The 12,940-nt window shown below is 47.6% G+C and overlaps 1 protein-coding gene across 6 annotated transcripts in view; it reads right to left on the reverse strand.

The window, feature by feature from the left end:
• Nucleotides 1-12,940, reverse strand: part of bub1 (BUB1 mitotic checkpoint serine/threonine kinase) — a 128,808-nt gene that overhangs the window by 8,353 nt on the left and 107,515 nt on the right. For all 6 annotated transcript variants that reach the window (XM_072500068.1, XM_072500071.1, XM_072500069.1 and 3 more), the window contains 2 exons: nucleotides 10,153-10,310; nucleotides 700-877 (listed from right to left, as the gene is read on the reverse strand). In XM_072500068.1, coding sequence (XP_072356169.1) covers nucleotides 700-877; nucleotides 10,153-10,310 — 336 coding nt within the window. The remainder of the gene's footprint in view (nucleotides 1-699; nucleotides 878-10,152; nucleotides 10,311-12,940) is intronic.

Genomic DNA, 12,940 nt, shown 5'->3' on the forward strand with positions numbered 1-12,940 from the left:
TGCCACCTTCCGACGCTATCTTGGTTTTTGCTTGCCTTCCTTGCCGCTGTTCTAAAGGATCCACTGCTATCCGGCCACTTTCTCCTCCTTTTTTCATCCGTATCCAGAGGGGATTCCCTTCTGGTTTACCGCACAGTGTTTTTAGCCGTCAAAATTGCCGTTGGGGCTCCTATCAAGAGCCCAAAAGTCCGTTTCACCAGGAGCTGCCGAAACGTGCGACTCAGCTGGTCATCGCCGCACCCGGAAGTGAGAGAGCGGAGATGATTGACATCCAACAACCCACATCCACCTTCCGTTCCGCTAGGTAGAACTCCAACTAATTGTCCGATTTCTATTGACTTAAATTTTTCTAGGTGTCCTTGATGTGACACGGTCAATTGATGACAAGGGCAGTCACCCTCACCTCTGCTGTTTAGCTACTTTGTCTAGGTGTAAACTAAGGTTTCAATAAGGTCCAGCGTAAGGACGTTACCGTGAGGTAACTGCCACTTGCTATCACTTTGCTTATTGTGAGCAGACTAATGGTGTGATAACTGGGGCTAGATTAGGTTTGTTCTCCTTTCTGGGACTGCATATAGTTGTCCTATTACAAGATTATACAAAAGATTAGCAATAGATACAAAAAAAAATACAGTTCTTAAATTGTGGTATAGCTAAGGAGCGTTTATGTAGAAGTTCAAAAGTAAAACAATGACATACCTGGAATGTCCATGGTTTTTCTGACAGCATTTCGATACACTGGAAGCCTGATGTCTTACAATTTTCCACAAAAACTGTATTTGGAGGGAATAACTTCATATCTATACTTTGACCAAAGTCAATCAATGTGAATCCTTGGGATAAGGTATCATCAACACTGCCTACATCATCCAGGAACCTAGATTTAACATATATTAGAGTCAAAACTTTAGACCAATTTTAGTGCCAGAAATGTAGAGGATCAGAAACATCAAGCTAAGTATTTGGACTGTCCCCAAATTGAAAATATAATTTTTCTCAATGTCAGCATAGACTAATTTATATAGCACCTTTAATATAATAAAACAACCCAAGGCACACTGTAAAACAAAATGGGACAACCATATACGGCAATTTAAGACAGATGGTTAAAAGTTTGGCCAGAGGTGAGTTTTGAGGGGAATTTGAGATGTAGAAGGGAAGTTCAGGGCCCAGGCAAAAGAAGGTGAGGTCACCGATGGTGAAGTGATTAAAATCAGGGCTCAAGAGGCCAGCATTAGATAATTGCAGATATCTCAAGAGGGTTGATAATAAGGATGAGAATTTTAAAATCAAGCCAGCGTTTAACTGGGAGCCAATGTCGGTCACTCATTATGAAGTTCTTCGAGAGGTTGGTCAGAAGACACATCACCTCCATACATCCAGAATGCCTTGATCCACTGCAATTCGCATACCGCTACAATGGATCCACATCAGACGCCATCTCCCTGGCCCTACACTCATCTCTGGAGCATCTCGACAACAAGGACACCTACGTCAAACTCCTTCATGGACTACAGCTCTGCATTCAACACCATATGGCCAAGCTCATATCAAACCTCCAAAGCCTAGGACATGGCCCCTCCCTCTGCAACTGGATCCTCAGCCATAGACCACAGGAAAAACAACGAAACCTCCTCCATGCTAGTCCGCAAGGCTGCGTACTTCGCCCCCCTGCAATAATATACACACATGGCTGTTGTCATGATATCCACATTAACATATCATGGTGCAATCACACACACACACGATGGACAGGTAGTTGGACCAACCAACACACACACACACACACACAACATCGCAGCCAATCACCAGGGAGAGCACACGCACTATAAAACAGGGGACACCACAGTTCCCGCTCATTCTACCAGGAGATAGCTCAGAGCACAGCTCACAGCGTGCCACTCAGACATGCACCATGTGCTGAGTGCCTCACTAAGACAGTGCTAGGGCTGGGTCCACAGGTTAGCTGGTGAAGTACGAATCACAGCCAGAAGTTAATAGTTATTATTGTACAGAATAATAAAACAGTTGTACCATCTACAACCGTGTTGGTTTGTTTGTGTATCGGAACACCCAACACAACATGATACCAGGACTGGAAACTCGCCAGCAACTGTGAGACCTACCTGCACCTCTTTAGAAACCCGCCATCCTGCACCATGGAAACCATCAGCCCGCCGCAGCCGCTCCGGATCGCTGGAAATCTTGGCGTCAACTGGAAGCTGTTTAAACAGCTCTTCCAACTCTTCCTAGAATCCACAGACAGGGAGAATGCATCGGACACCAGGAAGATCGCCCTCCTCCTCTTCACGGCGGGGCAACACGCCATCCACATCTACAACTCCCTGGCATTCGCGGAAGGCGAGGACAAGACGAAGTACAAGACGGTCCTGCTAAAATTTGAGGAGCACTTTAATGTGGAAGTTAATGAGAGCTTCGAGAGGTACCTCTTCCAGATGGGACTGCAGGGTAAGGATGAGCCTTTTCAATCTTATTTGACACACCTCCGTATCCTCGCGCAGTCCTGAAGCTATGAGGCCACCTCCGACTCCATGATTCGGGATCAGATAGTTTTTGGGGTCACCTCGGACACCCTACGCCAGCAGCTCCTCAAAATAAAGCGCCTCACCCTAGCCACCGCCATCGAGACCGGTGTCCTCCACTAAAACGTGACCAGTCGGTACTCCCAATTCCAGGCGGCCGAAATGGCACGGCAGGGGTCCTACGAGCCCGAGCGGGTCCAGTCGATAGAGTTCCTCCCGGCCCGCGGCCCGGACGAGGGCGCTTTCCGAGGCCTCCCGCGCTTGTATGTGCCAAAAGAGGGGACGTCGACGCAGAGGGACGGGATGTGCAGGCGCGCTCTACGCAAGACTGCACCGGCATGCGCGGTGGGGCAATGAATGCCATGACGTCACGACGTGCGGCAACTGTGGATCCGCACACTTAAAGCGGCAATGTCCGGCCAAAGCGCGACAATGCCTCCGCTGTGGCAGGATGGGCCACTACGCTGCCCGCTGTCGAGCAGCTCAACCTGCCAACTCCCTGTAATTCAGCCAGCCTCGCAGGGACGTGCGGGCCATTCAGCCCCCATACACCGAGTCATACCCTGACGACGTGCTGACCAGTGATACCGACGACCGGGAACCCTTCCGCGTTGCGGTAATAAACAAGAACCGGATGTCCCCAAGTCGGACCCACCAGCCGATGCCAGTGCACAGCATTAATCAGGGCGATGAATGGTGTGCCACCCTAACGGTCAACCGATCACCAATCACATTCCGCTTAGACACTGGTGCCTCCGCCAATCTCATTGCATGGTCAGCCTTCCACACCTTGAAGGTTAAACCACCGATTCTGCCATCCCACTGTCAGCTGGTTGATTATAACGGAAACGTTATCCCGGCCTTGGGGTCCTGCCAGCTCAAGGTTGCACACAATTCATACACAGCCACACTGTCTTTTGAGATAGTTGGATCCTCAAAGGACTCTCTGTTAGGAGCACAGGTGTGCAAGATCCTCCACCTCGTTCAGCGGGTACACACTTTGTCAATAGAGGGCACTTCCGATTTCCCGGATGCAGACTTTAGGGCGCAGCTCCACTCGCTCCTCGCCCACAACCAGGAGGTTTACGAGGGCATGGGTACACTGCCCTACACTTACAAAATACGGCTCAAACCTGATGCCATCCCGGTCATTCACGCACCTCGTAGAGTTCGAGCACCACTCAAGGACCACCTCAAGCAGCAGCTGCAGGACCAAGGAGTGCTTTCCCGGGTCACGGAGCCAACGCCATGGGTCAGCTCCATGGTGTGCGGAAAAAAGCCCTCCAGCGAGCTCCGAATCTGCATCGACCCGAAAGACCTGAACATCATGAGGGAACACTACCCCATACCAAACGGGAAGAGATCACGAGCGAAATGGCCCGGGCTAAAATTTTCACCAAGCTTGATGCCTCAAAGGGTTTTTGGCAGATTCAACTGGATCAGTCCAGCAGGAAGCTGTGCACTTTCAACACTGGCAGATACTGCTACAATAGGATGCCGTTTGGCATCATCTCGGCATCCGAGGTGTTTCATCGCATCATGGAACAGATGATGGAGGGCATCGAAGGGGTACAAGTCTATGTTGACGACGTCATCATCTGGTCCACCACTCCACAGGAGCATATCAGTTGTCTCCAGCATGTCTTTGCACGGATATGAGATCAGGGCCTGCGCCTCAACCGAGCCAAGTGCTCTTTTGGCCAAACTGAGCTAAAGTTTCTGGGGGACCACATATCCCGGTCAGGGGTGCGGCCGGATGCCGACAAAGTGGCAGCTATTGCAGCCATGCCGCAGCCAGCAGACAAGAAGGCAGTGTTACGCTTTCTTGGGATGGTCAACTTCCTGGGGAAGTTTATTCCCAACCTGGCCTCGCATACAACGGCTCTTCACCACCTGGTCAAGAAGACAATGGAATTCCAGTGGCTGCCAGCACACCAGAAGGAATGGGAGGAGCTCAAGATCAAGCTCACCACCGCCCCGGTATTGGCGTTCTTCGACACCACTTGGGACACAAAGATCTCGACTGATGCAAGCCAGTCCGGTATTGGGGCGGTACTCCTGCAACGGGACGACACTGCATCATGGGCCCCGGTCGCCTATGCCTCACGGGCCATGATCCCCACAGAACAGTGCTATGCGCAGATTGAAAAGGAGTGCCTGGGTTTGTTGACCGGCATCGACAAATTCCACGATTATGTGTATGGTCTTCCACAGTTCACTGTGGAGACCGACCATCGCCCCTTGGTCGGCATCAATCAGAAGGACCTCAACGATACGACCCCTCGCCTCCAGCGCATTCTGCTCAAGCTCCGGAGGTACGACTTCCAACTTGTCTACACCCCGGGAAAGGACCTCATCATCGCGGATGCCTTGTCCAGAGCAGTGACCACACCGCCCGAATCGGAGGGGTTTGTTTGTCAGGTCGACGCACAAGTAGCCTTCACATCGGCCAATCTGCCAGCTACTGATGCATGTCTGGCCCACATTCGCCGTGTGACTGCGGCTGACCCCCTTCTACAACGTGTGATGCGCCACATGACAGAAGGGTGGCTCAAGGGGCAGTGCCCACAATTCTACAATGTCCGGGACGACTTGGCCGTCATTGATGGTGTCCTCCTAAAGTTGGATCGGATTGTGATCCCACACAGCATGCACCGGCTTGTCCTCGAACAACTGCACGAAGGCCATCTTGGAGTTGAAAAGTGCAGGCGGAGGGCCCGAGAAGCTGTATACTGGCCGGGCATCAGCGACGACATCGCTAAAATGGTGCTCAACTGCCCCACCTGCCAAAGGTTTCAGCCGGCGCAACCCCGAGACACTTCAGCCCCATGAGTTGGTCACGTCCCCCTGGGCAAAGGTGGGTGTGGAACTCTTTCATGCGCTCGGCAGGGACTAAGTCATTATAATTGACTATTTTTCAAATTATCCGGAGGTCAAACACCTGCACGACTTGACGTCATCAGAGCATGCAAAGAAACCTTCGCTTGCCATGGGATTCCGCTCAACGTCATGTCTGACAACGGGTTCTGTTTTGCGAGCCAAGAATGGTCTTCTTTTGCCGCTTCATACGACTTCACACACGTGACGTCCAGCCCTTTGCATCCCCAGTCCAATGGCAAGGCGGAAAAGGGCGTCCATATCGTGAAGCAGCTCCTCTGGAAGGCTGCTGATGCCGGATTTGACTTGTTTAGCCCTGATGGCCTATCGCTCGGCCCCACTGTCCACAGGCCTCTCGCCAGCCCAGCTGTTGATGGGTCGCACCCTCAAGACCAATGTGCCGTCCATTCGTGTTCCTAAACCCGACCATGCTCGAGTACTGCAAAGGATGCGACAGCAGCGTGCTCAGCAGAAGGTGGCACATGACGCTCGGGCAACTGATCTGGCGCCTGGAGACAACATCCGCATACACCTACGGAGGGTGGCTGGTCGGCAACCACCGAGGTTCTCCGCCGCATGGCTCCCCGCTCGTTCCTGGTTCGCCTGCCTGATGGCTCCATTTGCCGGCGCAATCGGCGGGCCCTCCGGCTGCTTCCGCGCTCGCTACGTGATCATGCACCGGTGCCACGTCCTCCTGTTGTCCCTGATGTCGACTTTGTTGAGCTTCCTGCCACTCTGCCTATTCCGCTCTCGCCCATGGCCAGGCCCATTCCTCAGCCGGTGGATCCTGACCCAGCCTGGAGGCGGTCAACCCAAATTCGTCGCCCACCTAATGGACTGGACTTATGAGCCTGTTTGCACATTGGACTCACTGAATTGTTTTGCAATACTGTTAACGTGTTTCTTGTCGTTCCAGAAGTTCTCTTTCGATGTTTGCTGTTTGCACTTGTTTTGTTCGTGGTACAACCTTGTTGCTCTGTTGCAACCGACACCTTCCTCTGTATATAATTTAGCCTCATGTACATGCTGTAAATATTGCACACACATACTCAGATGCACTCAGTACACACCAATATTTATTACCATGTAGTCACAATATTCTTGTGAAAAGGGGGGGGGGGGGGGGGGGGGGGGATGTCATGATATCCACATTAAAATATCATGGTGCAATCACACACACACACGATGGACAGGTAGTTGGACCAACCAACACACACACACAACATCGCAGCCAATCACCAGTGAGAGCACACGCACTATAAAACAGGGGACACCACAGTTCCCGCTCATTCTACCAGGAGATAGCTCAGAGCACAGCTCACAGCGTGCCACTCAGACATGCACCATGTGCTGAGTGCCTCACTAAGACAGTGCTAGGGCTGGGTCCACAGGTTAGCTGGTGAAGTATGAACCACAGCCAGAAGTTAATCGTTATTATTGTACAGAATAATAAAACAGAGTTGTACCATCTACAACCGTGTTGGTTCGTTTGTGTATCGGAACACCCAACACGACAGCTATGTGGCAAAATTTGACCCCGTCTCCATCTACAGGTTTGCCGATTACACGACCGTACTGGGTCGGATCCCAAACAACGATGAGTCAGAGTTCAGGAGGGATATAGAGAACTAGTGGCGTAGTGTAACGACAACAATCTCTCCCTCAACGTCAATAAAACTCTGGTCACTGACTTCAGGAAGGTGGAGATGGTTGACAGCTTCAAATTCCTAGGTGTGCACATCATCAACAATCTGTCCTGGTCCACCTACATCAATGCTACAACCAAGAAAGCACTTACTTCCTCAGGAAACAAAGGAAATTCAGTATGTCCACATTGACTGTTACCAATTTTTACAGATGCACCATAGAAAGTTTGACCCAAGCCCAAAAGAAACTACCGAGATGCAAGGTGGGGTTGGCGACAGGGGAGCAGGTGGTGTGCGATTGTTTATTGAATTGTTTTGTTGTTCTTCTGATTTTTTTTTGTATATGTGGAATATGCCTTGAATAAAAATATTTTCTAAGAAAGAAACGAGCCATGAACACAGCCCAGTCCATCACACAAAACCGCCTCCCATCCATTGACTCGGTCTAAACCTCCCGCTGCCTTAGGAAAGCAGGCAGCATAATGAAAAGACCACTCCAACCTGGGTTATTCTCTCTTCCATCGGGCAGGAGATACAAAAGTCTGAGAACACACACTAACAGGTTCAAAAACTGCTTCTTTCCCACTGTTAAAAGAGCAGACTCCTCAATGACACTCTTATGGACTGAACTCTTCACACATCTTCTGAATAGTATTGCACTCTGTATGCACTGTGTCCATGTATGTCCTATGTTTTTTCACACATGGAACGATCTGGACTGTACGCAGAACAATACTTTTCATTGTACCTCGGTACACATGACAATAAATCAAATGTAAATCTAGGTGTGGGTTAGCATTTTCCAACTCAACTCCCCCCTCCCCCCAATATCACTTACTGACCTTCGGGACCCACGGCATGTTTGCTTACCCAGTCGATCCTGAGTCAAGGCACAGTTTGGGACACAAATTGTTTTGCCCCAGGCAAGGGAGTAAAGAAAATGATCTAGTTTTCTGGTTCCTAATGACTATCCAGTAGCCCCTACTGCATTTAATTTGTCAGTATTGAGTGAGATCAGGATCAGACATACCTGTGCTGACCTATCTATAAAATGTTCACTGTCCAGGGTCACACATGAAGAATAGTTACTCATGAGAGATACTGGAGGTATTCGGCCTTATATGTTCAATGGCCGATTTTCACCAGGTGCTCTCCACCTTGGGCTGAGTACTTAAAATCCAGGGATAAACCTAACAGACGAAGACTCCCATGAATCAGAGAAGCAGCCGCAGCTTCTATTTTCTCTATTGAGGATTTGGCCACATTGCCCGACCCCTCCAAATCCAGGGCAACCTCCGATCCCCACCCCCAGGCTCAAACTGGATGTAATATTCCTTCTCCATGCCAGTCTAGGTTTTACAATGTTCTAATTTTCACAAAGCAGTTCAACAACAGCTCCACACTCCTTGTTGAAAACATTCTGTCCGATAAAAATCACCAGCCCGATCATTTCCCATTATCAATATGCGAGGAAGTTTATGTGAGAGTTTGCACAGTTCCCTCACGGCATGACCAGTGTACATTGTCCATTTGGAATTGCTTTTCAAAAGACTTCCCAATTGTACAGAACAAAGCTCATTCAAAACACCGAAAAGGAAACATGCTATGGAATTGTTACTTTATTCTTATATGCTGCAAGTGAAGTATGTTAAAAACGACTCAATGATGGAATAATTTGCTCACGGTCAGGCAAACCCATGACCAGTGATGGATTGAGTGACAAATGAAGTGGGTCCCCTGGCGCTCCGTTAAATTTGATAATTGGCCCCAAAATTCGGCACAGTTGCAAGAACAAGGAAATGAAAAATCTTTCTACCCGACTTTCAATCAAATATTCCTTTGGGTGGGTGGCACAGTGGTTAGCACTGCTGCCTACGGCGCGGAGGACCTGGGTTCAAAACCCAGCCCCGGGTCACTGTTGGTGTTGAGTTTGCACATTCTCCCAGTGTCTGCGTGGGTTTCACACCCACAACCTAAAGATGTGCAGATTAGGTGGGTTGACCATGCCAAATTTCCCCTTAATTGGAAAAAAAATAATTGGGTACTCTAAATTTCTTAAAACAAAATATTCCTTTGTGCTTATAGTAAAAATGCCAACACTTGGGGATTGTTGCTATGCTAACTGAGGGAGGGGGGCTATTGGGGAGAGAACAGATTTTGGACACAGCATTTGAGCGGCAGCTGGAGCTAGATGGTCGCTGACATAAATGGTTCAGGAAACTTGCGTCCCTCAGTGGCGTTATGTAAGTGTTGAGTCAACGGCTTGTTAAATTCCTGCTTTTACAGGGAAGCAGCCTCTCCCCACGAATTACAGAATTGTTGCCAGCCACAGGCTCCATGACCCGCCTGCAGGTTGCGACCTGCACTTTGAAAAACCCGGAGTTAAGATGCTTGGGGTGATCTGAAATTTATGGAGAGTAGAATATGTTGAAATAGTCAAGTCTGGAGGTGAAGGCATACATGGGTATGGAGCAGTGAACGGAGCCTGATGAAGTCAGACAGCTATGGAGATGGAAATACACTATCTTAGTGATGGCACAAATGCGTGGTCAGAAGCTCATCTGAGCGTCAAATGTCACTAAAGCTCTCTTGGGGCTAAAGGGATCAAGGGATATAGGGGAAGGTGGGATGAGGATATTGAACCTGATGATCAGCCGTGATCATAATGAATGGCGAAGCAGACTCTAAGGGCCGAATGGCCTCCTCCTGCTCCTGTTTTCTATGTTGCAAGTTGTGAGCAAACTCAGCTTGCTGCCAGGGATACGGACTGAATTGATAGTTAGGGAAATAAATTTGGAGCAAGGGCTGAAAACAGTAGCTTCAGAGCGGCCAATATCTAATTCATAATAACATGAACACTCCAGCAGGATAGCCACACCTCAGCAGGAAATGAATTTACTAGGTCCTAGCTCTGGACAGGGGTTGTCATGGGATTAAATAAGCAGAGCGATTGGTCACTTCTTATCAGTGCATCTATATCAGGGGGGTCAAGGCAGATGAGAATTTTGAAGAAACGATAACATAGTAAAAGAAACTGAAGTTTGATTGCACAAAAACCACACCAAGGATGTTACGAAGATACAAACCTTTCTCCAAGTATGAAATTGTCAGGTTTTACATCACCATGAATTATTCCAATACTATGCAGCTGTTCCATGATAAACAGAATGTGGATGGCAAAGTAGATCACCAAAGGCTGAGGCATTGCTTTTTCATTCATTGTTTTATATAGATTAACTGCATTCTGAAATCAAAGAAAATATTCAATTTTACGAGTGGTTTTCAAAGAAAGGTTCACTTCTACATGTTCAAAAGAAAGTTAAGGGAGGTAGCCTTTAAGAGCAAATAGTTATACCTCCTCTCCTCCATGATCTCCAAAACCGACCCTTTTGTATTTCTTGCATGCAATAAAAAGGCATTCATTTCTCAAAGCTAGCACATTTCATAAAATCCATACTGTGGTTAGTAGCTACAAATGCTACTCTTGTATGTCCAGCTCTTTTTCCTCATGGCAGAGGAGCACTCAGAGGAACAATATAGCAAGCAGAAGTCTTAGATTAACTGCGACTCACAGGACTAAATCATAAAAGTAAATTGGATCAGTTAGATGAACAGTTGCTCACCAGATTTTTCACATTTACAATTCTAAATTACAGCAAAAAATAAGATAATAGTGGTCCATAATGCCAGTTCTGGCCCTTTGAACGAACCACCATTTTGTCCCATTTCCAATGCCTTTTTATGAAGTTTCTTAAAGCTGCTGTGGATTCTGCTCCCATTAGGAGCATGAAAAATCTTTCAATTCTTTTGTTATTGATTTTGATTAGTTAATTTTTGAACTCCTATGTTTTATTTGTTTTAATAAATAAACTCTAGTTTCTCACCCAAACAGAAAATACGGGACAATCTCAGCAGTTCTGACAGCATCTGTGGAGAGAGAAGGAAGCCAACATTTCAAGTCTGGATGACTTTTTTTTCCAAACGTCTCTCTCTCCACAGATGCTGTCAGATCTGCTGAGATTGTCCAGTAGTTTCTGTTTTTGTTTCAGATTCCAGCATCTGCAGTAATTTGCTTTTATCTAGTTGCTCACCTCTCCCCACAGCCAACCTCTCATCCCTGTATCATCTATCATCTAAGTGATCGGTTCAGCACACAACCCATGGTCCTGACATTCTGACTAAGATAAATCAACTAAAATTAGACTTAATCAATAATTTCCAATTCCGATCAAGCGTCACAACCTGAAACAATAATCTGTTTGTCTCTCCACAGAAGCTGGCAGACTGGTGTAATGCCAGCATTTCCTGTGTTTATTTTAGTTTCAACATGCACTTCTTTGGTGCTCTGCCATTTCTTAAACAGGTTCATCAATTTTTCCTCAAACCATGAATGATTTGTATATATGAACTAAGTCTCTCAGCTCTTTTATTCTTTTGCAATTGAATACGTGTTACATATTCTTCTCCCAAAACTGCATTTCTTGGCTGCCATCCTGAAAAAGACCCCTTTATCCCCACTCTCTGCCTTCTGCCAGTCAGCCAATCCTCTATCCATGCCAGGATCTTACCCTGAATACCATGGGCTCTTAACCTACTTAACAGTCTCCTATGCGGCATCTTGTCAAAGGGCCTTCTGGAAATCTAAATAAATCACATCCACTGGTTCTCCTTTGTCTAACTTGCTTGTTATTTCCTCAAAGAACTCTAACAGATTTGTCAGACATGACAAATGTCTGTCATGTCTTGCCTTGACGAAGCCGTGCTGACTCACTCCTATTTTACCATGCACTTCCAAGTGCTTCGCTATCTCATCTTTAATAACAGACTCTAAAATCTTACCAATGACCGAAGTCAGGCTAACTGGCCTATAATTTCCTGTCTTCTGCCTCCCTCCCTTCTTAAACAGGGATGTTTACTTTAGTGATGGAAAGGGATAGGTATATACCGCAGGGCATGAGTTATATCTGGGGGAAAGGCAATTATGATATGATGAGGCAAGACTTAAGATGCATCGGATGGAGAGGAAAACTGCAGGGGATGGGCACAATGGAAATGTAGAGCTTGTTCAAGGAACAGCTACTGCGTGTCCTTGATAAGTATGTACCTGTCAGGCAGGGAGGAAGTGGTCAAGCAAGGGAACCGTGGTTTACTAAAGCAGTCAAAACACTTGTCAAGAGGAAGAAGGCGGCTTATGTAAAGATGAGACATGAAGGTTCAGTTAGGGCGCTCGAGAGTTACAAGTTAGCTAGGAAGGACCGAAAGAGAGAGCTAAGAAGAGCCAGGAGGGGGCATGAGAAGGTAGGATCAAGGATAACCCTAAAGCTTTCTATAGATATGTCAGGAATAAACGAATATCAAATGTCAATCGCTTATTGTCACAAGTAGGCTTCAAATGAAGTTACTGTGAAAAGCCCCTAGTCGCCACATTCCGGCGCCTGTTCGGGGAGGCTGGTACGGGAATTGAACCGTGCTGCTGGCTTGCCTTAGTCTGCTTTCAAAGCCAGCTCTTTAGCCCTGTGCTAAACAGGGCTATGGTAAGAGTAGGGCCAGTCAAGGACAGTAGCGGGAAGTTGTGCGTGGAGTCAGAGGAGATAGGGGAGGTGCTAAATGAATATTTTTCGTCAGTATTCACACAGGAAAAAGACAGTGTTGTCGAGGAGAATACGGAGATTCAGGCTACTAGACTAGAAGGGCTTGAGGTTCATAAGGAGGAAGTGTTAGCATTCTGGAAAGTGTGAAAATAGATAAGTCCTCTGGGCCGGAATGTGATTTATCCTTGGATTCTCTGGGAAGATAGGGAGAAGATTGTTGAGCCTTTGGCTTTGATCTTTAAGTCATCTTTGTCTACAGGAATAGTGCCAGAAGACTGGAGGA

This window comes from Scyliorhinus torazame, chromosome 4 (genome assembly GCF_047496885.1).
Source record: "Scyliorhinus torazame isolate Kashiwa2021f chromosome 4, sScyTor2.1, whole genome shotgun sequence".
Classification (NCBI taxonomy): Eukaryota; Metazoa; Chordata; class Chondrichthyes; order Carcharhiniformes; family Scyliorhinidae; genus Scyliorhinus; species Scyliorhinus torazame.